The sequence below is a fragment of the Cryptomeria japonica genome, chromosome 1, assembly GCF_030272615.1.
Source record: "Cryptomeria japonica chromosome 1, Sugi_1.0, whole genome shotgun sequence".
Taxonomy (NCBI): Eukaryota; Viridiplantae; Streptophyta; class Pinopsida; order Cupressales; family Cupressaceae; genus Cryptomeria; species Cryptomeria japonica.
This window is the reverse complement of record NC_081405.1, coordinates 219106783-219133403: the sequence shown is the minus strand read 5'-3', so window position 1 is coordinate 219133403 and position 26621 is coordinate 219106783. Positions and strand designations below refer to the sequence as shown.

The 26621-nt window shown below is 36.7% G+C and overlaps 1 protein-coding gene across 3 annotated transcripts in view; it reads right to left on the bottom strand.

Moving 5' to 3' along the window:
* LOC131042902 (cycloeucalenol cycloisomerase) overlaps nucleotides 1–25381 on the bottom strand; it is a 156760-nt gene extending 131379 nt beyond the window's left edge. Inside the window, exons 1-5 of one of the 3 annotated variants that reach the window (XM_057976233.2) lie at nucleotides 24734–25381; nucleotides 22686–22812; nucleotides 22110–22243; nucleotides 9170–9253; nucleotides 787–828 (exon numbers count right to left, since the gene is read on the bottom strand). In XM_057976233.2, coding sequence (XP_057832216.2) covers nucleotides 787–828; nucleotides 9170–9253; nucleotides 22110–22243; nucleotides 22686–22782 — 357 coding nt within the window. In that variant the 5' untranslated portion in view covers nucleotides 22783–22812; nucleotides 24734–25381. The remainder of the gene's footprint in view (nucleotides 1–786; nucleotides 829–9169; nucleotides 9254–22109; nucleotides 22244–22685; nucleotides 22813–24733) is intronic. The other 2 variants (XM_057976231.2, XM_057976232.2) reach the window with 2 other exon arrangements.
* Between the last annotated feature and the right edge of the window lie 1240 nt (nucleotides 25382–26621).

The following is a 26621-nucleotide window of genomic DNA, read 5'->3' as shown; positions in this document are numbered from 1 at the left end:
ACTATTTTTTAAACAAATGACTTCTAAAATATTAGCAATTAGTTTCCCATACTAATTGCTGCTCTTTATAATCACTGCATTCTATTATTAATTACTTCCCTCCCAAAGTCTCTTTGATTGCTGATCAATACCAATGCTGATCATAAATTCTGTACTTTGAAGTCAGCCATGTTGACTCGTCAGGTATCAGATTCTTATTTATTTCTTACCTGTTATCTCCCCTAAGGGTCGGGCCATGACTTACATATCTGCAGACTTAGATAGCATAATTACTTGCTCAGTACATTAATTTCTTGGATCTAGAATTACAGAAAATAGTAATGTCTTATAAGACTAAAGAAGATTTTCTGAGCAAGGACAATATATTTATACATATTTTTGAATCAAATTACTACTTAATTTACTTCTGATTTCATAAACATGTTGATGAATATTATTATTATATTTTATATGACTAAATTCATTGTGACGTGATCGGGAGCATCACAGCAACACAAACATAGACATAATGTACCTAAATTTTAAACATTTCCTCTACAATTACTCTCACAAATAGCTTTTCAAAATGTTATATAATTTGAAGTGCTTATTGTTTAATTTAATCACAGGCAATGAAACGACTTCCGTCAATGAAGGCATACAACCTAGATTGCAATCATTGTCAAATCGAGCCCTACATACCAATGAATTGCATGGGTTAAAAATAGGCAAGACAGGAGCCACAATATGCAAAATTGTAATAGACAGTCAGAATTTGTATGGAATAGCACTTGTTTATAATCTAACCTTTGCCCAATAGCGATCATACCAATTTTTGCAACTGTCTTCCTGCATTTAAAAAATAGCTTTGTCATGTTCTTAGACAGAAAGCTTTAAATATTTCGTAGAACACAAAGTATTGACAAAGGAAGATAACAAATGCATATTTAAGCAATTGAATTTCAAAACTCCCCTTTACAACAAAATTTTAACCACATCCTGCCATTGGTGAGTATGTCTATTTATTTCAATATCTATGCTTGCTTGACAATGCAGTTGTTGTTAATTTTAGTACTTTCAGATTGAATAAAACTCAGAAAATCAGAATTAGTTTTAACTAGGTTAATTAAATTTATTGTTTTCCAGATTTAAGCATAGTAAAGGAAATGAATGCAAAAAGACAAAGCACAGTTACCCTGGGAAAACCTCCTAGGAGGAAAAACCCAGCCAAAAGATCCTCAGATCTGATTATGATTTTGAATTCAACTGATCATTACACACTTATCTCGAGTATAGAGGTTGCAGTCACAAGGAAGATGAGATAGAAGTCTTCACAATTAGTTTGCTAATGAAGATCATGATTTGCAGTCCTCCTAATCAGATTTGTTGTGTGTTACAAGGGTAGCAGCATCTTTCAAGTAGTTCGCATTCCTTCTAGAGGGTTTGTTTGGGCCTTCAATGGAGTTCTCTATCTCTTGGTGGTGATCTGCTGCATTTGGTAGAATTCGCTGTCTTCTATTATGTTCTGCTGCACTTCAATGTAGATCGCTGATGTCAACTGCCTTGATTCAATATTTCACTTCCTTAGAACATATTTCGCACCTTTCTTGCAAAAACTAAATGGATGAAATTATGAGAAGTATATGCTATATTTATAATACTTCTCAATCATGTCAGCCTTCTTTGCAAATTAAACATTTTAATTATTTTAATTCCTTTTAAGTGAATTGGATCGGGTCGGCCCTATCATGGAGGCGAGTTGGGTTTGGATGTAGCGTGGAGGCCTTTTAGGTGGAGCCAAGAGGTATTGGGCCTGGCCCTATATGTTGGAGGCGGATTCCAATGTTACCCAAGGCAATTGGAATCCACCAGCCCTAATTACAAACAACACTTCCTCTTAATTAGGGAAGAGAATCATAACCATAATCTTCCATCTTGCACACAAGCAAGTTATGGAACTACATAATCATAATCTTCCAGCTTGCACACAAGCATAGACTGGATCCACCTTGCATTGCCCACAGAGGGTGGAGAGGATCTTTTTCTACCATCTTACATTGCCCGCAGAGGATGGTCAACAATTACACTAATACCATCTTACATTGCCCGCAGAGGATGGTTTAACAATTACACTTCTCCCTGAGAAGTTTTACAATACCATCTTACATTGCCCGCAAAGGATGGTTAATAATTACACTTCTCCCTTAGAAGTTTACAATACCACCTTACATTGCCCACAGAGGGTGGTTAACATTTACAATACCATCTTACATTGCCCACAGAGGATGGTTAATAATTATACTTCTCCCTGAGAAGTTTACAATACCACCTTACATTGCCCGCAGAGGGTGGTTTGATACAGCACAAGGTATCACTGAGATTGAGACTCCCTCTCAATTAGGGTTTCATTTTCCACAATACCAAGTCTATCCCTGAAGTACACAAACTTCACTTTGGATAGAGGCTTGGTAAGAATATCTGCAACCTGCTCATAAGTGCTGACATACTTCAGCTGAATAGCACCTCTTTGATCTCGAATAAAATGATAATGGGTTTCCACATGTTTTGACCTGTCATGAAACACTGGGTTGATGGACATCTTAATACAACTCTGGTTATCACAGTGAATAACTGTAGGATCCCAATCTTGACCAAATAGACCTGCAAGAAGCTTGCGAAGCCACACTGCTTCTCTAGAAGCTACACTTGCTGCAATATACTCAGCTTCAGCAATACTTAATGCCACTGAGGATTGTTTCCTGCAAGCCCAAGAGATTACTGCGGATCCCAAGCTAAAGCAAATACCGGAGGTGCTTTTCCTGTCTTTGACGCTTCCAGCCCAGTCTGCATCAAAATAACCTTCTAAGGTTATTGGAGTGTTAAGAGGATACTTCAGCCCAAAACCAACTGTGCCTCGCAAGTATCTTAGGATATGCTTGGCAGCAACAAGATGAACATGTTTGGGCAAGCTCATGAACTGGCTGAGAGCATTCACAGCAAAGCATATATCTGGTCTAGTGTTAACTAGATACATCAGAGAACCAATCAACTGCCGGTACTCGGATGGATCTGCAAATTCAGAGTTAGCTGCAAAAACACTTAACTTCTTTAAGTTAGATTCCATAGGAGTAGACATAGGTTTACAATCCATCATTTTAAATCTTTTCAAAATGTCAATAGTATACTTTCCTTGACTTAGAAAAATTTTGTTAGATCTTTGCCATACTTCTAGACCTAGGAAATAATGCACTAGACCTAAATCTTTCATTTCAAATTCTGAAGCTAGTTCTTTCTTGCATCTAATAATAAGTTCATCTTTACCAGTAAGAAATAAGTCATCCACATAAAGAACTAGAATTAGCATTTCATCATTGGCTACTTTAAAATATATGTTAGCGTCAGCATCATTTTTACAAAACCCTAGACTTAGCAAGTATTTATCAATTCTTTCATACCAAGCACGAGGAGCTTGTTTAAGACCATACAGAGCTTTCTTTAACCTGCACACATGGGTTAATCTATCCTGAATCTCATAACCCTCAGGTTGCTCATAATCCTGATGTAGTTTCCAACCCCTAGCAGCAGCAATGGCTATTATAGTTCCAATAGAAGTATATCTAGCAACAGGAGCAAATGTTTCTTCATAGTCTATGCCTTCCTTTTGAGAAAAACCACGAGCTACAAATCTAGCCCTATATTTTTCAATACTACCATCAACATTATGTTTAATTTTAAATAACCATTTAAAGGAAACAACAGATTTACCTTTGGGTTTGGGCACAATGTCCCACACATCATTCTTGATGATTGACTGATATTCTTCATCCATAGCAAGCTTCCAAGCGTGATGACTTAAGGCTTCTTCAACGCTGCAAGGTTCAATTTCAATGAGATTACACATCAAGGAAACGTAGTTGGAGAATACCTGAGGTTTCTTAGCTTCACGGAAGGTGCCTCTGGGAGCAGCAAATCTTTCAGCTTCTTGAATGGTGTTCCTTACCCAGAGAGGCCTCTTTTTGGTAATGACAATGTCACTAGGAATATCAGTGTGATTCATGGGTTCTGGAGGGTCATCATGATCATCTTGAGGCCGAGGTTCAACTTGCTCCCTCTGAATCTCAGGGTTAGAATCAACATTTATATTTTGATTGTCATCAGCTTCATCAATAACACAAGAACCTTTCGATTTCTTAAAAGCAATGTCTTCTTCAAATGTAACATCTCTACTTACCTCAACGTACCTTTGACCTGGGATGAGAATCCTGAATGCCTTGGAGGATTCACTGTATCCGACTAGCATGCCTTTCTTTCCGGAAGGTTCCAACTTTGATCGCTTTTCCTTGGGCACATGAACATACACAGGACTTCCAATGATTCTGAGGTGACTAATGTCTGGTTTGGATCCTGTGAAGGCTTCTTTCGGGGTCACGTTCTTTAGGACACGATGAGGACATCTATTCTGGATATACACCATTGTTCTAGAGGCCTCAGCCCATAGAAAGATCTGCAAGTCTTGATCGTGTATCATAGCCTTTGCAGCTTCCATAATAGTCTTATTCTTTCTTTCAACAACACCATTTTGTTGAGGGTTGTATGGTACACAAAACTCCCTCTTAATTTCTGACTCAACACAAAAATCATAAAAGCTACCGGAGGTGTACTCACCTCCATTGTCAGATCTTAAGCATTTAATTCTTTTACCAGAGGAGTTTTCAGTTAATGCTTTAAACTCTTTAAATTTACTTAAGACTTCATCAGATTCTTTAGATTTCAAGGAGTAGATCCAAGTTTTCCTAGAAAAATCATCTATGAAGATTACGTAATACAGAAATCCACTAGGAGACGCTATAGACATAGGACCACATAAATCAGAGTGAACAAGTTCTAGTTTGTCTTTAGCTCTATTTTCACTTTTATGAAATGGACTTTTAACATTTTTGCCTATAGCACAACCTTTACAAGTGTTATCATGAATTTGGCTAAGTTTAGGCATACCTCTGACTAATATTTCAAGAGATGGAAGGGCTTGGTAATGCAAATGTCCAAGTCTTCTATGCCATAACTCACAGGATTCCGGAGCCTCATTAATTAGTGCTTGAATAGGGTTAGTAGAGAGCTTATAAAGACTATCATATCTATGACCAATTATGCGAGCAGATTTAAAATTAGCTTTCTTAGGCCAAGCAAGGACTTTTCCCTCAGAAAATGCAATTTGATAACCTTTATCTTCTAAAGCAGAACTGGAAATTAGATTTCTTTTAATTCCAGGAACAAACAAGATATCACTGAGGTGCAAGGAAATACCAGAATCTAAATTCAAGGAAGTAGAGCCAGAACCTCTTATCGAATAACGAGCATCATCACCAATTACCACGTGAAGGCTGGTATCCTTTTCAACTAAGCCTGAAAGGTGATCACAATAACCTGTAATGTGTCTGGATGCACCACTGTCAATCAACCATGTATTGCTATCTGAAGGAACAGTGCTAGATAGAGCGGAGATGAATAGGAAGTCATTATTTTGTTCTGAGACTTCATTTAGGTTGGCTTCACTTTGGTTAGGGTTATTCTGACATTCTTTAGCATAGTGACCAAATTTGTCACATCTAAAGCATCGGACACATGAGGTATCTCTTGGTTTCTTCCAAGGGTTTTGGGATCTGAAATCCCTATTTCTTTTTGGATAAGGTTTCCTCCAATTTCCCCCTTTCTTGCATTGAGCTGCAAGCATGAGGTGATCATCTACATGGGGACTTTTGGTTTGCCCCCTTGTGATGAAGCGAGACTCTTCTTGAATGCAATCATTCTCAAGGCGATCAAGGGAAGGTAACTCAGTCCTGCCACTGATAGTTTGGATAAATGACTCCCATGAATGAGGTAGGCCATTTAAGGCAATCATGACAAGGTCTTTGTCTTCCAGGTTATGGCCAATTAAACCTAGCTGATTCTTTAATTCTGAAATTCTCATGAAGTAGGAAATAACAGAATCTTCTTTAGCCATTTTGATATTAAGTAGTTGTTGTCTTAAAGTAATTGCCTTACTGAGATTGTTAATTTCATATGTACCTTGTAAATGGCTGAACATTTCCCTTGCAGTGGTAAATGAGGCAATAGAGGTGACTAGGTGGTCTTTGACTGAATCAATGAGAATCTTCCTGGCCTTAACAGCATCCTTTTTGAATTGTTTTAGTTCAACAGCATCCGTAGGCTCAGTTAGCTCTTTCGCTTCTATGAATTGGAGAAGATCTTCTTCCTCTAGGGCCAACTTGATTCGAACTTTCCATGCAGTGAAATTGAGATTCCCATCAAGTCTATCTTCAACTTTCAGCCCCATTGACCTAATCTGCAAAAGCTACAGCAATCTAGAAATAAAGGTGTACTGAATTTTAAATCTGAAGATTGATCCAACCTATAGCTCTGATACCATGTTAATTTTAGTACTTTCAGATTGAATAAAACTCAAAAAATCAGAATTAGTTTTAACTAGGTTAATTAAATTTATTGTTTTCCAGATTTAAGCATAGTAAAAGAAATGAATGCAAAAAGACAAAGCACAATTACCCTAGGAAAACCTCCTAGGAGGAAAAACCCAAAGAAAAGATCCTCAGATCTTATTATGATTTTGAATTCAACTGATCATTACACACTTATCTCGAGTATAGAGGTTGCAGTCACAAGGAAGATGAGATAGAAGTCTTCACAATTAGTTTGCTAATGAAGATCATGATTTGCAGTCCTCCTAATCAGATTTGCTGTGTGTTACAAGGGTAGCAGCATCTTTCAAGTAGTTCGCAATCCTTCTATAGGGTTTGTTTGGGCCTTCAATGGAGTTCTCTATCTCTTGGTGGTGATCTGCTGCATTTGGTAGAATTCGCTGTCTTCTATTATGTTCTGCTGCACTTCAATGTAGATCGCTGATGTCAACTGCCTTGATTCAATATTTTGCTTCCTTAGAACATATTTCGCACCTTTCTTGCAAAAACTGAATGGATGAAATTATGAGAAGTATATGCTATATTTATAATACTTCTCAATCATGTCGGCCTTCTTTGCAAATTAAACATTTTAATTATTTTAATTCCTTTTAAGTGAATTGGATAGGGTCGGCCCTATCATGGAGGCGAGTTGGGTTTGGATGTAGCGTGGAGGCCTTTTAGGTGGAGCCGAGAGGTATTGGGCCTGGCCCTATATGTTGGAGGCGTATTCCAATGTTGCCCAAGGCAATTGGAATCCGCCAGCCCTAATTACAAACAACAATTGTTATTAGTTTGTGGCAAATGCCCATGTTATCATTGAAAGATTGTTCACATATTATATTGTTATTTGGTTTCCCTTATTTCTAAGGTCCAGTCTCCATTACAGTTAATAAAGGCTAAATTGTAATCGCATCAAATTCTTTGTTAAAGAATCTAAGCTGGAGAATTCAAGGCTAGCATCTTCTCCAAACAAAATGTTGTAGAATTGAAGTCAAAGGGAAAGGCAACAATCTGTTAAGAAAATAAATAGAGTGCTCATTATAAGGTACATTAACAAGGATTTTATGTAGTGAACTTCTGAAGTTTTACCATTATCATGTGCTCTCAATGAAAATCAAACAGTCTCCACTATCAAATAATATTTTATGAAATTTTAGTACATCAAAGACAATCACTGTATAACCAACATATTAGAGAATTAAATTAAGGGTTAGAGTCAGATCACTACATAAAATGAGTTTCTATAAACTACATGAAAGAACTAACTCAGAATCCCTCTAAAATTTTATATTTTTTTCAATGTATAATTCAAGACCTCTCTGGTGTAGTATCTCCTATGACTGACTCCCTTTGACATTCTTTCCCCTTAGAACCAATTCTTGAAGCGTTCTCTTCCAGGAACTAACTTGTGCATTTCACCTGTCCATTTTTTTGTAGGTGTCAAGGTTCTTTCTTCTCAAACCCAAACTCACCGCGAGCACTTATTTTAATGTGAATCTAGAGGAAACTATTGTTCTATTTGCGCCCATTTTTCAAAAATGACAAGGGTTCTTTCTAGAGGAAACTATTGATCCAGGACAATCCAGGAGCCTGATCATAATGTCATATCATGGTGGTGCACCAAACTAAATCCAGTATATGCCATGTGATTGATCACAGCCTTGAACGCATGTGGTTGAAACCACAGAGTCTAATTCATCATATATGACACCACTAAGTATCAAAAGTGTCAACACAGTCAACGGCAGTCATGCCATGACAACACCTGGAAAAAGACAAAGCTTGCCATATCAACTGACAGAAGGCAAAAGGTAGTTTTGTTTGCAACCATTAAGTTATCTCTTTGTCTTCCGCATTTGTATAGCTACGAGCAATAGCTATTTATCCAGAAGTTTCTAGTTCTTAGTTTTTAGCTTTGGCCTTACATCCAACTACTCAGATCTTTGTATAGAACTCGTCGATTGTTAGATTAATATAATATATCATTTCAGTTCCAATTTGATTCTATTGTTTTATTGATTCTCTTTGTCATAGCATTCTGCTGGCTTTGTGAATAACTGTACAAAAGCATTTCTCTTTAAAACAGATTGGCACCCCTATTTTAGTGTGTTTCCCCTCCAATCCCCCTTAAGCTCTAGATTATTTTAGGAAGTAGCAGATATGAAGCTTCTAGAGTGAGGGCTTGTGAAGAAGGCCATGACCTCACCATAAAGCGACCTGCAGCCCTGGTCAATTCAGCATGAGAAATCTAATATTTGCAGTGTTTTGCTACTGACTTGCTGATTCTATTATTGTCCTCATTCTCTGTCATCGTACTAATGTGACTTTGTGAAGAATTGTATAAATCATTTCCTCTAGGCTCTTATAATACATTGAATACCCTATCTTAACGTGTTTTCCCTTGAATCCCCCCTAGGCTCCAAAACATTAAGGGAGACTGCAGATCTGAAGCTCCTAGAGTCTAGGATTGCAAAGGAGGCCATGGCCTCTCCTTAAGAAGGGCTCCAAGGCCTTGATTAATTCAGCCTAAGAAATCCTTTTTTTTTAGTGTTTAGCTGTTGATCTTGCCGACTCAACTCCTACAGGAGATTCATCTTGATGATGAATCAAGGGATGTGATCCATAATGTCAATTCAAAAATCTAAACATTTTTCCATAAGTCTCATTGAAGCATACAATTATTGAACAAGTAACCACTGAAATTGTGAACGTACCTTTCCAATGAACAGAAATGGCAACAACAAAGAAGGAACTAATGTAGCCAATCCAAGGAGAAAGTACTCCAACTCTTTGAATTTCTGTCCAAGAGCCAAACCATTATTCTGAATATACTCTGCTTATTGATCTTAAAAAGTCACTGACACAACTATCATAGAATAATAAGTGCCTTATCATGTAAATGTAAAACATAAATAATCCAAAAGCAAAATTGAACACCATCACAAAACTCTTGTTCTTCCTAAACAGCTGAATACAGCATTTATTGTTTAATTGCGAACAACAGGAACCACACAATCAATACAATTATTTCCACTACAAGATAAGAATTGTAATTTGTATCAAGCAGAGAAGCATAAATCTCAAAAAAACCTGATTTTCACAATTTTTAAAAGATTCTCGGTTGTAACGATTTTTTCCCTGAAAAATCCTGATTTAATCAGCAACAATTTATTAAAGTAATCATGTAATGTTTCTATAATGGTCATTTGGTTAGTTAGTTAGTTTAGTATCTTTCCCTTTTCATGTTTAGTGTATTTTAGAATGTCTCCTTTCGTGTTTCCATTCTCGATCGTTTCCCTTATGGAAAGATCTTGTAATTTTGTATATAAGGAGTATTCTTGTCCTTAATTAATTACAACATTGAATTATCATTTCATGGTATTAGAGCTTAAGTTCTTTTTTGGCAAAAAACTTTAGTGAAAAAGTTTGTGCGTTTTCTATTTATTTTCCACAAAAAGTCATGGAAGGGTTTTGCTTGATTTTTTCACAAAAATCAGGGAATTTTTATATCTGTTTAATACTCATGATGGCCGCAAGTAAAGTTTTTGAATAGTGTGGGGGGTTTTGTACGATTTTCTCCTCAAAAATTGTGGATGGGTTTTCTGATTTTTCTCCACAAAAAATCATGGAGGGAAATCATGGTTTCTCTGTTCGTTAATTGCATGATATTTTCACAAAAAAGTTGTGGGTTCTTTCTCTGCTGGAGGGTTTTCTGATTTTTTCCACAAAAAAATAGTGAAGGGTGTTTACTGTTTTCTGAGTTTGTTTGTTTTTTTTCCAAAAAAATCATGATAGGTTTTTTGCACTTTTTTCGGAAGTTGATCTCGATGTCTTTGGATAAAGGGAGCGATAACTTTATTACCCAACATCATGTTGGAAGGATTGTGGTAAACTTGGTCATATCCAGAAGTTCTGCAGAACTAGGGAGGGTCTCAGTAGCAGGCTCCTATTGCAAAGCATTCTGAGGAGAAGGGGACAGCCTTCTATGCATTCGTGGCCAAAAGACCCGCAGATTATGTCAAATCTTTTGTAGGGTAGCTAGTAGAATGATCATTCAAGGAGGGTATTAAAGTAATTATGTAATGTTTCTATAATTATGTAGCATTAGCCGCTGTGACATGGATCAACAACAAAGATTTGCCATATTTCATCAAGTTTGTCATGAGCTGCACCCAGCATCATGAATTTAGTTGATAATAATATAAATATTAGTACTTAATGTAAAAATCGATTCGATTATAATCTGATTAGACACTTAATCTAGTTGTTAATGCTTTGATCTGATTAAATATCTAACACAGTTGTAATGTTTGATCTTAATACTAATGTCGATCTGATTGGATCTTAACTAATACAAAATCATTAAGAAACGGTCAATACAAAAGTTACACCCTTTGTAGGCATGCCCTCTTATAAGAGACACAGCCTTTCTAACTTGCCCTTGCACCCAAGATAAATGGGATCAGGTTGCCAGGCCTAAAGGGGGAATATTAATTATATATTTTCAGGCGGAAGGAATACAGAAAGAAAACAAATATGTCAGAAAAAGAGAAGCACACAGGCACTTCAGAGGGATCAAAGGACAGTATATTTGGTATGCAAACTTGCACAAATATGTGTATATTCTACTATTATATCATAACTATATCTGCACAATAAGACATATATAATATCACTGTATTTAAATATATATATTCTTGCATATCCAGTATTGTAAATATCCTTGAAATCTGGAAATTCCATGTAGGTTAATACGTTCAATTCTGGTGAACTGCTCTTAAGTAAGTATGATCTAAGGTGATGGGTTACAGTGAGGAGAACGGTGCTAGGGTCACCTTTAAGGCAGGCCACTTCATGGTTTAAGACCCAAGAGTCCCATGAAGCCAAAGGGGCACAAAGGGTGCTGCCTTTGGGCCTATAAAGGGAAGGCTTCCTGGGCACCTTGCTGTAACAGTCCATATACCTTCTGTCATACTAACCGAATCTGTAACCCTAGGTTGTGGGCCAGGTATGGCAAAGTGGAGGAAAATGGTGATAGGGCGCCTCACTAGGTTGGGCGCCTCACTAGGTTGGCCACCTCATCGATGGCATTGGCCACATGGGGTCAAGGGGGTTAAGCCACCCTTGAGCCTAGGATGAAGGGTTTCTTGGGCAGCAAGCTTAGTCATTCTCTCCTACTCTATTCCTATGATTAGGCTCTTGAAAATAAGTTCATGCCGTACATTAATAGATCTGTTAGAATCATGTATCTTATAGTTTTATACCTCCTAACTTGTCTGCAGGGTTCCATTTCAACATACCAGGTATTTCTTTATCTCATTCTACTTTGCTTAAGCATTCAGTTGTAGGAACATTATATCCTAGCAGATTCTTCAGGGTTTATAGGCTCTCAAATTGCAATTATTATAACAGTCTGAGATATATCTGTTTGCAGTGAACTTAAATATAAGATTGTAGGATAGAATGTTATCATATATATATAATATGAATTGAATCTGAAATTACTGTTATTACTGTCTTCAGTCTTACTTAAAATAAACTTTGAGTTATCTTTAGAATTAATAATGAATTATTCTCTTGAACTTAAATTGAATTGATAACACAGTGGGCTTACATTGGGGAATTCCAGTGAGGGACATTACAAGTGGTATCAGAGCATATTCCTGTGAGCCTGAGGAAAGATAATTAATGCAAATTAGTCAGCGAGCAATAAGGGCTTTAGAAAAGGAAAAAAGGAGGGTTGCCTTCCAAAACAACACTAAGGACTCATAAATGGAGTATGAATTGAGAGGCTACATGGGGAGAAATGAGCGAACAACCGAAGCATTACTTCAAGCCATCCAAAACATGAATGATACTCTCAACCAAAGAGGCGATAGGGAAGATGACCACAACCAATCAGATGACAACCATGAAACTACAACAGGGTCAAAATCATGCACAAACAGACCTCCCTTTTTAACTAGGGATAGATGACCAAGGGAAACAGGGAAGTTCATAATCCTAATATGAGGAAACTTGCCATAAAGTATGCAAGGCTTGACCCCGAAGTTAAGAGAAGCATTCCTTTTGCAGCCTATTGTGAGGCAGCAACCAAGAACATTCCCAAGAGAGGAAATAACAAACCAAAACCTACACCACAAATTAGGAAATCTAAGCATCCCTAGTTTTGATGGGACAGAAAAAATCTCAGCCCATGCTTGGATTCAAAAAACAAAGACTTTTTGACCCTTAGCCCAATGTTAGAAGAATGAAAAATTGATTGCTCAAAAAATAATCAGATTACTTAATTCAATTGTAGAGCCGTTTAAATAGGTGATTACAAGCAGTGATGTTTATAAAAAAAAACAACTGCTTCTAAAAATAGAAGCCAAAAATAGAAAAGTAAATAAAGTAAAAAATACACTAATGACCATTAAAATACTAATTAAATAATAATTAATATTCTAATACCCTCCCTTAATGGTCATTCTATCAACGAACTACCTTACAGAAGACACTGCAGGCCTTTTGATCACAAACGCAAAGAACACTTTGCTGTGGCAGAGACCCTCCCACGATCTGCAAAGTGTTAATGATCAAGAATACCAGAATCCATCCAACCTGGTGTTGGGTAACCAACTTGAAACCTGAAACCGTGATTTTGAGGAAAAATCGGCAAACCCTCCAAAACTAGAGATACAAATCATCATTTTTGTGGAAAAAATGGTAAAAAACCCTGAAACAATTTTTGAGGAAAAAATCAAACAAAACCCTGAAACGTCGCATGGCAAGACCCAAAACACCACGTGGAAAGACAGCAAACATCACGCGGTAAAACATAGGGAATGCCTCACTAGGGTAAATTGCTTCCAAGTTATAATATTTGAATGGACTTGATGTGGACTAACACTTGCAATGTGCAATCTTTTCATTAGTAAAAAATGGCAAGCGAAAGAGGCAACGACTGAAAAAAGGCAGGAGATCTGGAGGGCAGAACCTAGGGAGATGTTGCATAATCTAGAACTGTCGAGCAAGGAAAGCAGCAGAAGCAAAGGAAAATCAAATGGAAACAGACACATCCCTCAATGGGTGTTTGAACATGGCAGATGAGTGGATAAATGCTTAAATGTGAACCAGCCATATGTGTCAAGAGAGAGGAGAAAGCAGTTGTTGGTGAGATCCAATACCTAGACATGATCCGACCGGATTTGATTTGGGATCCACGCAGGCAAAACATCCGGAGGGAGCCCAGGAGAGGATATGCCTGGGTCTCTCGAAATCAAACCTTGGATAATGTACACAATGGCCAAGTCAAAGATATCCTTCTCTTGAACGGATTTCGGAAATTTGAGTATGGACGGTTTTGGCAAGACAATCGAAACAAAGCGATGTTTCCAACAATTGGTGAGCCAAAGACAACTATGTAGGAAGGAATGAGAGAGGAAGCAAAACTAGTAGGTCCTGGAAGGGGAAGGGAACAATGGACCCAGGAGACAATCAGCGCAAAAACTTGGCGGATCTGCAAGGTAGGCCCCCAAACCCTAATCACCCTCTGGAAAAACAATCTACTTTCAATAGAGGAAATTGAATAGAAAAATTTGAAGCTAGGTTAAAAGATGTTGGAATATTTATCAAATGGGGGGGAGGTAGACCGACATTTGGCAAAATGATAAATTGGTATAAGGATAATTGGGGAGAAAATGTGTTGCTCCAAGCATTACCCAATGGATACTTCTTGGTTGAGTTTCCCTCTGACTCAGACAAATGGAAGCAATGAATAGTGGGCCACACCTACTGGATGGCACAGGAATCTACATAAAAGATTGGACTACAAATTTTGATCCGTGGAAACACAAAATGGATGTTGGACTAGTTTGGATCCACGTATATAACCTCCCCATTGAATATTGGGAGGACATAATTGCGGAGATTGGGAGGAAGATGGGGTCTTTTATCCATGTGGATAGAAAAATGGAGGGCCAGTGCTTTGGAGCTTTGGTGCACATTTTGACTCTTTGGCGTACAAAGATTCTTTCTCTAGGATGCTTAGGACTTCCTCCACATGTTGAAGGTGTTCTTCCCAAGTTTTGCTGTAAATGAGGATGTCATCAAAGAATACAAGTAAGAATTTCCTTAATTGCTAACGGAAAACATGGTTCATACATGATTGAAAGCAGCTGGTGCATTCGTAAGGCCAAAGGGCATGACCAAAAATTCAAAGTGCCCATAGTGGCATCGGAAGGTTGTCTTGGGTATATCTTCCTTCCTCATTCTTATTTGGTGATAACCCATTCGTAGATCAATCTTGGAGAAATATTTTGCTACATGAAGCTCATCGATCAATTCATCAATTCTTGGTATAGGGTACCTGTTCTTGATGGTTCTTTTGTTGAGGGTGCGGCAGTCTATGCACATTCTCATGGTTCCATCCTTTTTCTTGACTAAGACAACGGATGATGCAAAGGGGCTGCAAGTCGGTTGAATGCGTCCCATCTTAAGGAGTTCATTGATGGTCTTTTCAATCTCCTCTTTGAACCTTCGTGGATGTCTATAAGGAGAGCTAATTACTGGTTTGGCCCCTTCTTCGAGTTCTATGGAGTGTTTGAATCCTCTCCTTGGCGGAATCCCATGTGGAATGTCTTTGAAAACTCCCTTATGTCTTTTCAAGATGGGTTGCATGTCTATATGAACCAAAGGTGAGTTTGGACCAGATTTGTCTAAGACCAAACATTGAGTGATCCATTCTCCTTGCCCATGTCGGATGATCCTTTCTATATTTTTGCAAGAAACTACTTTTGGATCTCCATTAGGTAGGCCTTTTAATATTACTTCTTGTCCATCCTACTGGAAACAAATCTCAAGATTTGGAAGGTCCATAGTGAAGAGACCCAATGAGCGGATCCAAGGTCTCCCTAGTATTATATCATTCTCCAAGGAAATCACATAGAAGTCTCCTTTAACAATATGTTCTCCCACTTTGATTTCTAGTTGAGGCATAACCTTGGTGCAATGATTGATGGTTCCATCTGCCAAGGCCACCTTAAACCCCTCAAACTCTTCAGCTTTCAGCTTCCTTCTTACTACCAAATTTCTGCTAATGAAGCTGTGGGAAGCCCCACTATCAACCAAGGAGATTACCTTTTGTCCCTTGAGGGTTCCTTTGAGTTTGAATGGTCTATCTTCACATTCGTTTGAAATTGCAGCTAATGTTCCATGTCCTTGCTCTTCCAACCTTGGGGTCTTTTGTATGAGTTCCATTCTTCTTCGTCTTTTGACTCTTCTACTTGATGTAATTGCCCTCTCTTACATTGATGATCAGGTCTCCATGGTTCTTTGCACTTAAAACATAAGTTCTTTCTCTTCAATTCTTCCTTTTGCCCAAGACCTTCCTTGTTTTGACATCTATGTCCGGATCTCCATGTCTCTTTGCAGAAATGGCATGGTGTTCCTTTCTCCCTATGAGGTTCATCCCTAAGATCCCTCCTAGAATACGTCTTGGAGGTCATGTATCTTGGTCTTTCTTTTGAGAAATTATCTTCAACCTTGATGGCCCTTTGTATTGCCTCACTTAAATTTTGAGGCTCCAACGGATTGACAATCTTCTTGATGGATTCTTTGAGCCCTTCTACAAATAAGTAGGTGAGCCTTCCTTGAGAGAGATTGGGGACCATGACTGCCAAATTCTGAAATTCATTTGCATATTCTTCCACTGTCCCTCGTTGTGTGAGTAACGTTAGTTCTTTGAAGTACCACTCCAAATGCCTTTGATCGAATCTTAAGCTAAGCCTTTGAGTGAATTCGCCATATGTAGTAATGTTTCAGTGATCTTGAGTGACAAGACCATGGTGCCACCAATCGTGTGCTATCCATGTTAGATGAAGGGTAGCAAATTTGATGGCGTTTTCCTCCGTCATTGGGCTGAGAGAAAAATATGCATCCAATTTTTGAACCCACGATTGCGCTGAAGATTTTCCGGTCCCATCAAAGTATGGTAATGTCATTTTACTCAACCTAGCTTTGAGATCTTTGTCAACATGCTTCTTCCTCCTATTCGGGTTGGCTTGGGTCCTAACCTTGTAATATTCTTTAAAAGGGATACGCTCTTGTACTTCGGGGTCTAGCCTTGCATACATTGCTGCTATCTCATCAATGTTTTCAGTTATTGGTTCGTCCACTTCTATCACGGGTTCTTCTCTTGGCAAGGATGAGGGCATAGTAGGTCTAAGGATGGACCCTTGGGATGAATGTTCATTTTCAGATTGGTTGGAGTGTGTGTCTCTTCCCAAGTTGGGATTGACCCTAGTATTGTTGTTGCTCATGTTTTGAATGGCTGGGAAGATTAACTGATTTGTCTTCTCAAACTTGTCACTAGTCTGCTCCATGAACGTCTTCATTTCCTTTGCCAACTGCTCCGCCATGGCTGCTTGACCCTTCCTTCGCTGATATGTATGCATTCACTAAATTTCTACAGGCTGGCAGGATACTTTGCTCTGATACCACTGTAATGTTCCCCTCCTATCCTTCCCTAGGAATTTAGGGAACAACTGGCTGGCAAATTAATTGCAAAAAACTTCTTTCCAAAATCTAGTTATAATAATAATAATTGTTGCGACTTAAGAAGGGTATCGCTTATAATATGATGGTATATAAGATACAGTATCACTGCTATTACGGTGATCTCAGATCTCTGTCTTTGTTCTATACATTCTGACAGACAGTATGATTTATTAATGTAATTGATAGCTGTCTTCGATGTGACACTACATAATATTCCTCAACTCTACTTCTATCTCTTGAAGTGATGAGGGGTCTTGCTGCTCCTGATCTATCTCTATAAATATGCTAAAGTAGCCCCTGTTGCTTACACGGTGTTAGTGCGTTTCTGATTAATCTTCTTATTTATATGTTAATTGTTCTGCCAATGCCAGGGTGCGATGGTGTCTATCCAAAGAATGGTAGTATCTCAATCTGCGAATTCTATGCACAGCAATTCCTGCTTCTCCTGATTTAGAAGTGTTCTCCTTATGCGATTGATCTCCTGATTCGTTAAAGGCTTTTCTTTTAAGAACAATCCAACTGGGGCAGAAACAATCAATCAATTCCTGATGCCCTTCCTAAAGTGTGATTGATGTCCCACTTATACCTTGGAAATCAAATGGCTGCATCTCCTGAATGTGCAAGGGACATGCCTTTTTCCTAATCGTGTCTATTCCCATAGATCGCATTTCTTCAATACACTAATGATTATTGTTATCCCCTAATGGATGATGCCCCGATTAGTGCTTCTCCTTTTTTATATCTTCATCGCCGTTCTTCTATCTTAGTCACGATACTTATAACGTCTCCTGGAATTGATCCAATACTTATCACATGGTGTTGGATACGATAAACTTCTGCTGCTGTAGATAATCATAGCATAGACGTAGGTGATTGGACTGGTGGATTTTGTTGTTAATAATTTATGTTGATGCCTATGATTCTCTTCTTGGGAACACTTAATTTGTTGAGTGCATGAGTATCGATCTAATCTTCTTATTCTTTATCGGTAGTATGCTATTCCTCCTTCGTATCGAACTTAAAGAGATGATGGCTCGAGTCTGTGTTAAATTTATGTGATCAGATTATATAGATAGAGAATTTACACAAAATGCACAGTGTATATCTTGGGAAAACCTTCCTCTTGAAGGTGAAAAACCCAGCCAAAAAGTTCCTTATTATTTTATTGATACATAAGATGTTTATACAATGAATTTGCCTCACTGCTTGAAGCTAGTATCAATTCAGTTCAACATACAATCTGCTAGGAATAAGTTCGATCTGCTACAGGAACTATCCACTCGCTGTCTATGATGCCACTGCCATGTGTCTAGAAGATCTGCAGATAATGGATATATCGCAACACAAGGAGGAACACGATCTGTATGCTGACTGTAAGATTCGGACTGCTGAAGATAATAGATTGTTTGCTGAACAAAGAACACGATCTGCAGAATATTATCCGATATGCTTCAATGAATTGAATCGCTGTCTTGGAAGTGTGAGGAGGATCGAACTATATACCCATATCAACCAGCACGACTTCTCCAAAGTCAGCTCTTCTTAATCATCACGTCTCTCCACAATGCTAACTAGCACGTCTTATGAGTTAGGTATTAGTTATACAATATTAATGAATCACTTCATTAATTCGCCAATATAAATCAAGGGTCAGCATCATAGAATTCGAATTATATATTAAATGTGTAAGGCCAATTAGGCCATTCACACATTTGATGGGAAGTCGACCCTGTAGGATCCGACCGATGCTATACAACAACAGTCTGTACCCCACTGCAGATAAGCGTTATTTGCAATTTCGTCTCTTTTAGAGAATTTACGAAATTGGTTAAAAGTGGGGACATGACATCCAGGAAGGACCTCCTTCCCAAGATGCAATGAAGCTTATAACGTTGAATGCTAGGGTCAGCAATGCCCCTAGCAAGTGGGACTTGGTTAAGCAACAGCTTGACCATACGAAAGTTGACATAATCTTTCTACAGGATACCAAATTGAGTCTAGATGTGAGCAATAAAAGAATGGCTACTTGGAAGCAATGGAATGGACACTATGTGGAATCTGTAGGAGCTTTGGGAGCTTTGGGACTGTTATGGAATCCTCTAACGATGGTGTGTAGTGTGGAAGAAGAAAATCAGAATTAGATGTCCGACAGATGCAAGTCTCTACAGAAGAATGAGAGTTTCTTTGTGATAAATGTTTATGGCCCAATCTCAACGGCAGGGAAAAGAGATATATGGCACCAAATTACAAACAAATTAAGAGGTTTAGATGGAGGAGGAGACTTCAATGCGACACTTGACAGCTCAAAGAAGTGGGGAAGACTCCACAATCATACTCAAGTACAGGTGGACTTCCTGTAATGACCCCTTCTTCGTCTAACTCCGGAAGTAGGGATAATTACCTTGCAAACTTAATTACAGGAGATTAATTCCTTTATAGCCTTATTTAATGCTGTGAATAATGCGTCTTATGAGTGCTTTGCATAGCTAAATCACTGCTATTTCTGACATTTCAATGTATTCGAACCATTATAAAGTGTTGCTGTATCTGATATGATAATCTGTGTATATGACCTATACAGTGATATTGCTTAGAGAAATGAAGCTGTTGTATCTAATCTGAATATGTATTCTTGCCACAATAATGGTGTTGTGTCTGATGTATATTTAGGCGCCTGTAACCAGATTTGCCAATAAGACAAATGCTCCATTCTGGTGGATCCCATACTGGATACAACGTAAAAGGAAAACTTGATGATTTGAAATGAGTGTGTGATCTTCATTAAATATCATGTAATACTAATCGGGTGCATCTTATGATCTGGAACAGCCATAACCGTTCATTTAATCGTGGCTCTTATTTGTCTAAGCGCATCCTTATATGAATATAATTGTGGCTTTATATTAACCAAGGATCAATTGTTATTAGAGTCGCTATGATTAAATTAGTCATTTGTTTGAGTAACTAACCAATGAAATGGTTAGAAGCTGGTCGGCTGGATGATTAATCGGTCAGTAGACTAGTTGGTGTGTTTTGGGCTTGTTAATGTTAACCAGTTAATCCTTCCTTCATATCAATTACCGATATAGAATAGGTTATTTCCTTTGATTGTTTGATTGTGGCCATATCTGGATACTCATCGCTGCATGTTGAACAAATCATTGTTGTCTTTGTCAATGCTTGCTATCAATTGAAATCTCAAATTAGTATATATCGCACTTTACACCATGGTTATTATTTCCTTCTAATCGTGATTCATTAGTCTTCAATCCTCAGCATCCCTTTGATCTTTAATTCTGATTGGATCCCCTACAGGGATAATTATGTTGCTCCATATGGAGATACTTAGTGTCGGGATGGTAGAAAGAGAGAGGCCCACGTTAATAAAGATTTATCAGAAGTGCTCACATCATACTATAATTGATAGTTTGACTAGTTGTTGTTGAATCATCAGTTGTCCTAGGACACAAATTCTTTTTGCTGAAATCGTTGTTCTTATATATCTTTATAATACTATCGCTGTTGTGGGGAATATAGCCACTGCGAGGTGATGATATCAGTGTGTTCGCTGCCTTATACTCTGCCTCCCTTTCATTTATGGCATTGACTCGATGATTGAGAAAATGAAAGCCATCATCAATGCAAAAGAGCAAGATCCCGAAGAAACTTTCTTCAAAGAGGTTCAATCAATTTGTGTTGAGCGGTGGAACAAAATGACCACCCCACTACATCTTCTTGCATTTGCATTGACTCCCAAATTTTACAGTGATGAAATGCTTGCTAAGCCATCAAGGGTACCACCATATAGAGATTCAGAAGTCAGTGAAGGGTGTAGGACAGCACTTACTAAACTCTTCCCCGATTCTGAAATGGAGAATTTAATGACAAGTGAGTTTGCTGATTTTGTAGCCTCCAATGGTCAAAGTGTTTCCACTCTCCGTGACAAGTATAAAAAGGATTCTCATGCTTGGTGGTACCTCAATGGCCATACATCACCAAACCTTCAAACTCTTGCAATCAAAGTTTTATCGCAAGTAAGTTTCTTAATTTTTATTGCTCTCTAAATTTAGATTTTTTACTATTTTATAATTGTCACCCTCTCACTTTGTGTCAATTATTCAATAGGTTGCTAGTTCCTCTTCATCTAAGCAAAATTGGAGCACATACTCCTTTATCCACTCAGTGAAACGCAACCGACTGGCAGCAAGTAAGGCGGAAGAGCTCGTTTATGTGCATTCAAACTTGCGCCTTCTTACTCATAAACAAAATGAGTATAAGGATGGGAGCACAAAGTTTTGGGATGTAGATCCAGAGCGAACTGATTTGGATTTTTCAGCTGCCACACAATCTTTACTTTCTGGGGAGTCTGATAGCCAATTTGCTGCTAGTGCAAGTGGCAGTGAGGCTGCATGTGGTTCCAATACTCTACCTGCATCATCTAATGTCAATGATGATGTTGATCTTGATCTTCCTAGTGACCCATATGATGCTATTGCTGATTATTAGTTGTGTTATTTTATTGTCGAACGGTTGAACCAATGAACAATGAATTCGATATCTATCATAACATTCAAAGTTTGACAAATGGATATTTCATATTAGATTAGACTTATAGTAAATTTGTAATTTTGTTATAGTTATATCAATATGAATTATATATGATAGTTCCAAGTTTTGTTTAGCATATGGATGATATGTGGGATTCTACATTTAATTTTTGTTTCTACTTATTAGACTGTATATATGTATATATTTATGATTTTTACTTTTTTTTTGTACGGACGTACCCAGCCCCCCTAGAAAAAATTGCCGTACCCACGTACCCGTACCCGTACTAGCAACTTAGTTTAGAATAACTGTTTCTGGATAAGATTGTGTGCTAGTTTATGCACCTAGCACATTAGATGCAAAAACTAACATGCAATGTAATCCAGAAGTAATTGGAACATGCAATGTAATTCAGAAGTAGTTGTTCCAATTAGATGTCTTTAATTTGGATGGTTGTAAGAACATTACAGAAAACTAAAAAAGTCTATCCACACAGATTTAGCATCCACATTAATATGAATACATGTTTGACATGGTTAACAAACGTTAACATCATATGCAACGCACCTCATACATGCGATATGGGACGACTATGCCAAGTAGCAATGCAAGCCAGAAAGGTGAGTACAGCAGAAAAAACAATTCACCCCATCTCTTGCTTGAGTTTGGCGCGAGCCATAAATTTTGTACCTTAGATGTACCTGCATAGGCATTATGAGTTATTTCAATTCACCCAGAAAATTACGCATATTCTATTCCAAGCATTATTAGAGGAACTACTGGCCCCTTTCTTTCAAATATAAACAGGTCTGCTCTGTGTTTTAAAAGAACATAGATATTAACTAATTTCTTCCCAAAAGATAGATGAGCAAAATAAAAGAAAGGAAACCCATTTGACAAAATGGCTTAAAGCATAAATTATAAAGTAATTTTTGAAACAAAATTTCATGTATAACAAAATAAATTAAGAAAGCAAAAAGAGAATTAGAAATTCAGAACTGAAAGTTCTGGAATCTATTACAGAAAGAAGAGTTTCGAGAAGTTAAAATATGAGGCAATTTCGTCCATAATAATAGGGGAAAAAATAAGCTTATTCACTTTTCCAGGCTACTTCTTACAGATACAATGTCTAAGAAAACTTACCCAGATCTTTAAATCGAAGTTTTACATCTTTGACTCCACTGCCATTGACAATGTCCTCCTTAGATGATTTGGACCTCTTCTTTAATGTCTGCACCATTTTTGTTTCTATGGTCTTTCCAACAGATACCTGGCAAACAAAATCACCATTTAGTCTCCAAAAGACCCAATTTAACGAACATTATTATTCCACCCAAAAGAAAAAAGAAATAGAAACTTGAAATTCGAGAAGCTCAAACTAAACAAAGAATGATTGAACGATGCAATGTATTACTTATGGGTAGTAACTGGAAACAGAATAGAATCTTGTTTCAAGGTGTTGCATTGCCTCTTACCCATCAATCTTTGCTGAGTTGAATTCAATGCTTCAGTAGTAATGTCCAAACCTTCGATTTAGATCAGACATCACATAAGACATTAAAAAAAAATGCCCTATCCAGTACAGTATTGAATTTAACATTATTTCAGTTTCCTAATTAGGAGCTGAATTTTCTTTCTTTTAAAGTATTTGGAAATTGTTGATTTTCAGTACAGTAATTTTTTTGTTGGGATTCACTACAGTGGGTTAGGTCACATGATATTTTTAGTGTGGTAATATGTATAGTTCGCAAATGGAACATTTGATATTTCCCTCTCCTTCTGTATTCAAATTTTTTTCCCTTTTCATTTAGTTTAATCTTCGATTGATGTTGATTCATCAGCTTCTTGCCAATGTTATGTGGACTACAGTGAATTTTGATGTGACTAATTAATGCAATATTGCAATTGAGAATGATCTAATTAGTTAAAAAAAAAATTGTATGGTTGTTGTGTACGTATGTAGTTAAAGTTTTTCTTAGTACATGTATTCTAAAACATGTGTATTATCCACATGCAAGTGGATTAAGGCTGGGGTCTCATGGAGGGGCTTCTTAAAAAATAGAGCTGGAGCTGCTGATATTTTTTAGGAAAAATTTAAAACTGGTGGTCCCATGAATTTTGTACTGTAATTCAGCTTAAAAATTTTAGTTCCGAAGTTGGTAGTCTCATGAATATAATATCTTTGTATATACATAATAAAAACAAGTAAAAATAATTCATTTCCCTCCAAAACTAATTTTTAATAGAAATAAAACTTAGATGTTTGACAAGTGGCAGATAAAATCCTAAGTTGGTGGGGCTGGATTCACCCATTCAAATTTGCAGACCTAAAAAGTAGGGGCTTCTATTTTTTTGGAAAAGATTCCAAATAATCCCATAGCACAAAAAAAAATTATTCATAGGACCACCTCTTCCTTAAAAATAGAGCTTAAGCCCCCCTCATAGAACCCCTATCTAATAGATATCTAGTAAAAAAGAACAGTTGTATAGATAGCTTTACAAATCTATAAAAAAAATTTAAAAAGATCTAAAATAATTTTCCATTAAAAAGTTTAATATAATGAAAAACAAAATATTTAAAGATGTACATGGAGAATCATGATATTACATATGATATCAGTTCCTAGATTGTCACTGTAAGAAATATATTCAGTTCCTAGATTGTCAATGTAAGAAATATATGAATATAGATGCTAAGAGCAAAGAACAAGTGACAAAATTGAGTGTAATTTTGGCTTATAGATTTAATTTTTTATTAAAAAAAATTCAACTTCTAAAATATAATAGATTGACAAATGAACGATGTTACAAAGATGGTGTAAGATCCCCCTTCCAAAATCTTCCAAATTTCCACTTTAATGCCCTTATTTTTTTAAAAGAAATAAAATCTCTGTACTGCTGTTTTGAATTTCAGTTTGCAAGTTCAGGGTTCGTACAGCTTTAATTTGTGTAAGGTTTGGTATTGGTTTGAAGATACATATGTAATGAACATTAAAATGCACACTTGCAAAGCACATGAACTGAAATAGTTTAGGTTTCGTACAGCTTCAATTTGGGTAAGCATTGGTATTGGTTTGAAGATACATATATAATGAACATTCAAATCCACACTTGCAAAGACCGTGAACTGAAACAATACTACATTTCTGAGATAAAAATCAGAATATTATAATGACTTGCATATTAATTACTTTCAGAAATACATAGAAGCATGTTTTTTCATGACCTCCAACTTGGGATAAATGATCTTGAAATTACGAGTGAACTGTCCAGCACTGTTCACGTCCAAGGAGTTGAGATGTTATCATGAACCGTGCCAAGAAAGAGCAGATGTAAATCTCCAAATGATCTCACGCAAGACTGACCAGGCACCTTCAGCATATTAAAAAAAACACAGCAGGTGAATGCAGGTCGCTGCTTGCGGAGGAAAGATAAGTACAAACTGGAAGGTTGTTTGTTCAAACAGAACCCCGTGCTGAATACCCACGTCCAGATTTGCAATTGAAATGAGTAGATATGGGCTGCTAGGTAAGTGAAATGCCTTCTGGAAGAACCCACGATTTGGCTACATATTCTCATGCCATACTGAGCCCTAAAAAAGGAGCCAGATGAGCCACGATTTGCTTTTAAATCTCCCACGGTGGCCCTCTCCCTTGCGCTTCAGAATGGATGAATGAACACCAAAATAGGTTCGAACTGAGAGTAATATGTACGACCAGGTTGACTATATTCTTTCAATACCTCGGCGTCTAGATACAAACTCATAACTTAATGAAAGCAACTCCCCATACCATACAAATGAATCGAAACCATCAAATCAAAGGTATAACACTATACCAAATATTATAACATTCGCTTGTTAATAATTTTATGTAAACTTTAAACTCTGTTTCACGAATTTGAAATTTTGAATAACGAGGTGCAACTATCCATCTTAATAGGAAACCACCTAAAAAAATGGAATTATGTTTTCGCTAATCCACTCGATTCAAGAACTTCAGTCCTACATCCTGTTAAGCCACAAGCTCTAGAGCTCTTTCACAGAAAAATTTTTTAAAAAAATAAAAAATTAGAATACTTTTTAAATTTCTCTCTCTATTCAATTTTTAATTTTAGTTAAAAGGAAAATAATTAAATGATCGTTTTATAATTTTCTATTGACATATAATAAGTTACTTGGCACTAAATTAAATTAAGTACAAATATTTTGAAAAGTATTCAATATTTAATTAATTAATTATTTTTATGATTTTTTTAAATAATTAAAATAAATTATCATATAAATTTACTTGTTTTTTTATAATTTAATTTGGATCATTTAAATTTTTTTAAGATCAAATAAAAGGGGATTACATATGAGATCAAATAAAAGGGGACATTATAGAAGACTATCATTGAAATGCAACAGTTGAGAAATTGTATATGCATAACTTGGTGTGCCTTGATTTTTTGTTGGAACAATTCTATTGGTGATATATAAATCATTTTTTGAAGGTGGTTGATATTGTTTTTTTATTATTGTGTATTAGGTGTTTGGTTTTATGGAGTGATATGGTGTTGTTGTGAGTTATCCTTTGTCCTTTTATGGATTGAGCAATTTGATGTTGATTATTATTTTCAATGTTTTTTTCATTTTTTTAATTGTTATATTTAATTGTGCATCGCTAGCAATATTTTTTTCATAAGACGTGAGAGATCACTTGTAGAAAATATATTAATAATAGAAAGCATAACAAATTGCATATAATCACAATCACAAGAGAGTGAAGTCCTTGAGAAGGGGATAAAATGTTTAGAATCATTGGATCATTTAATTGTATTTTAAGATCAAATAAAAGGGGCATTACAGATGAGATCAAATAAAAGGGGACTTTACAGCTGGGAAGATTATCATTAAAATGCAACAGTTGAGAAATTGTATATGCATATCTTGGTGTGCCTTGATTTTTTTGGAACGATTTTATTGGTGATATATAAATCATTTTTTGAAGGTGGTTGATATTGTTTTTTTATTATTTTGTATTAGGTGTTTGGTTTTATGGAGTGATGTGGTGTTGTTGTGACTTATCCTTTGTCCTT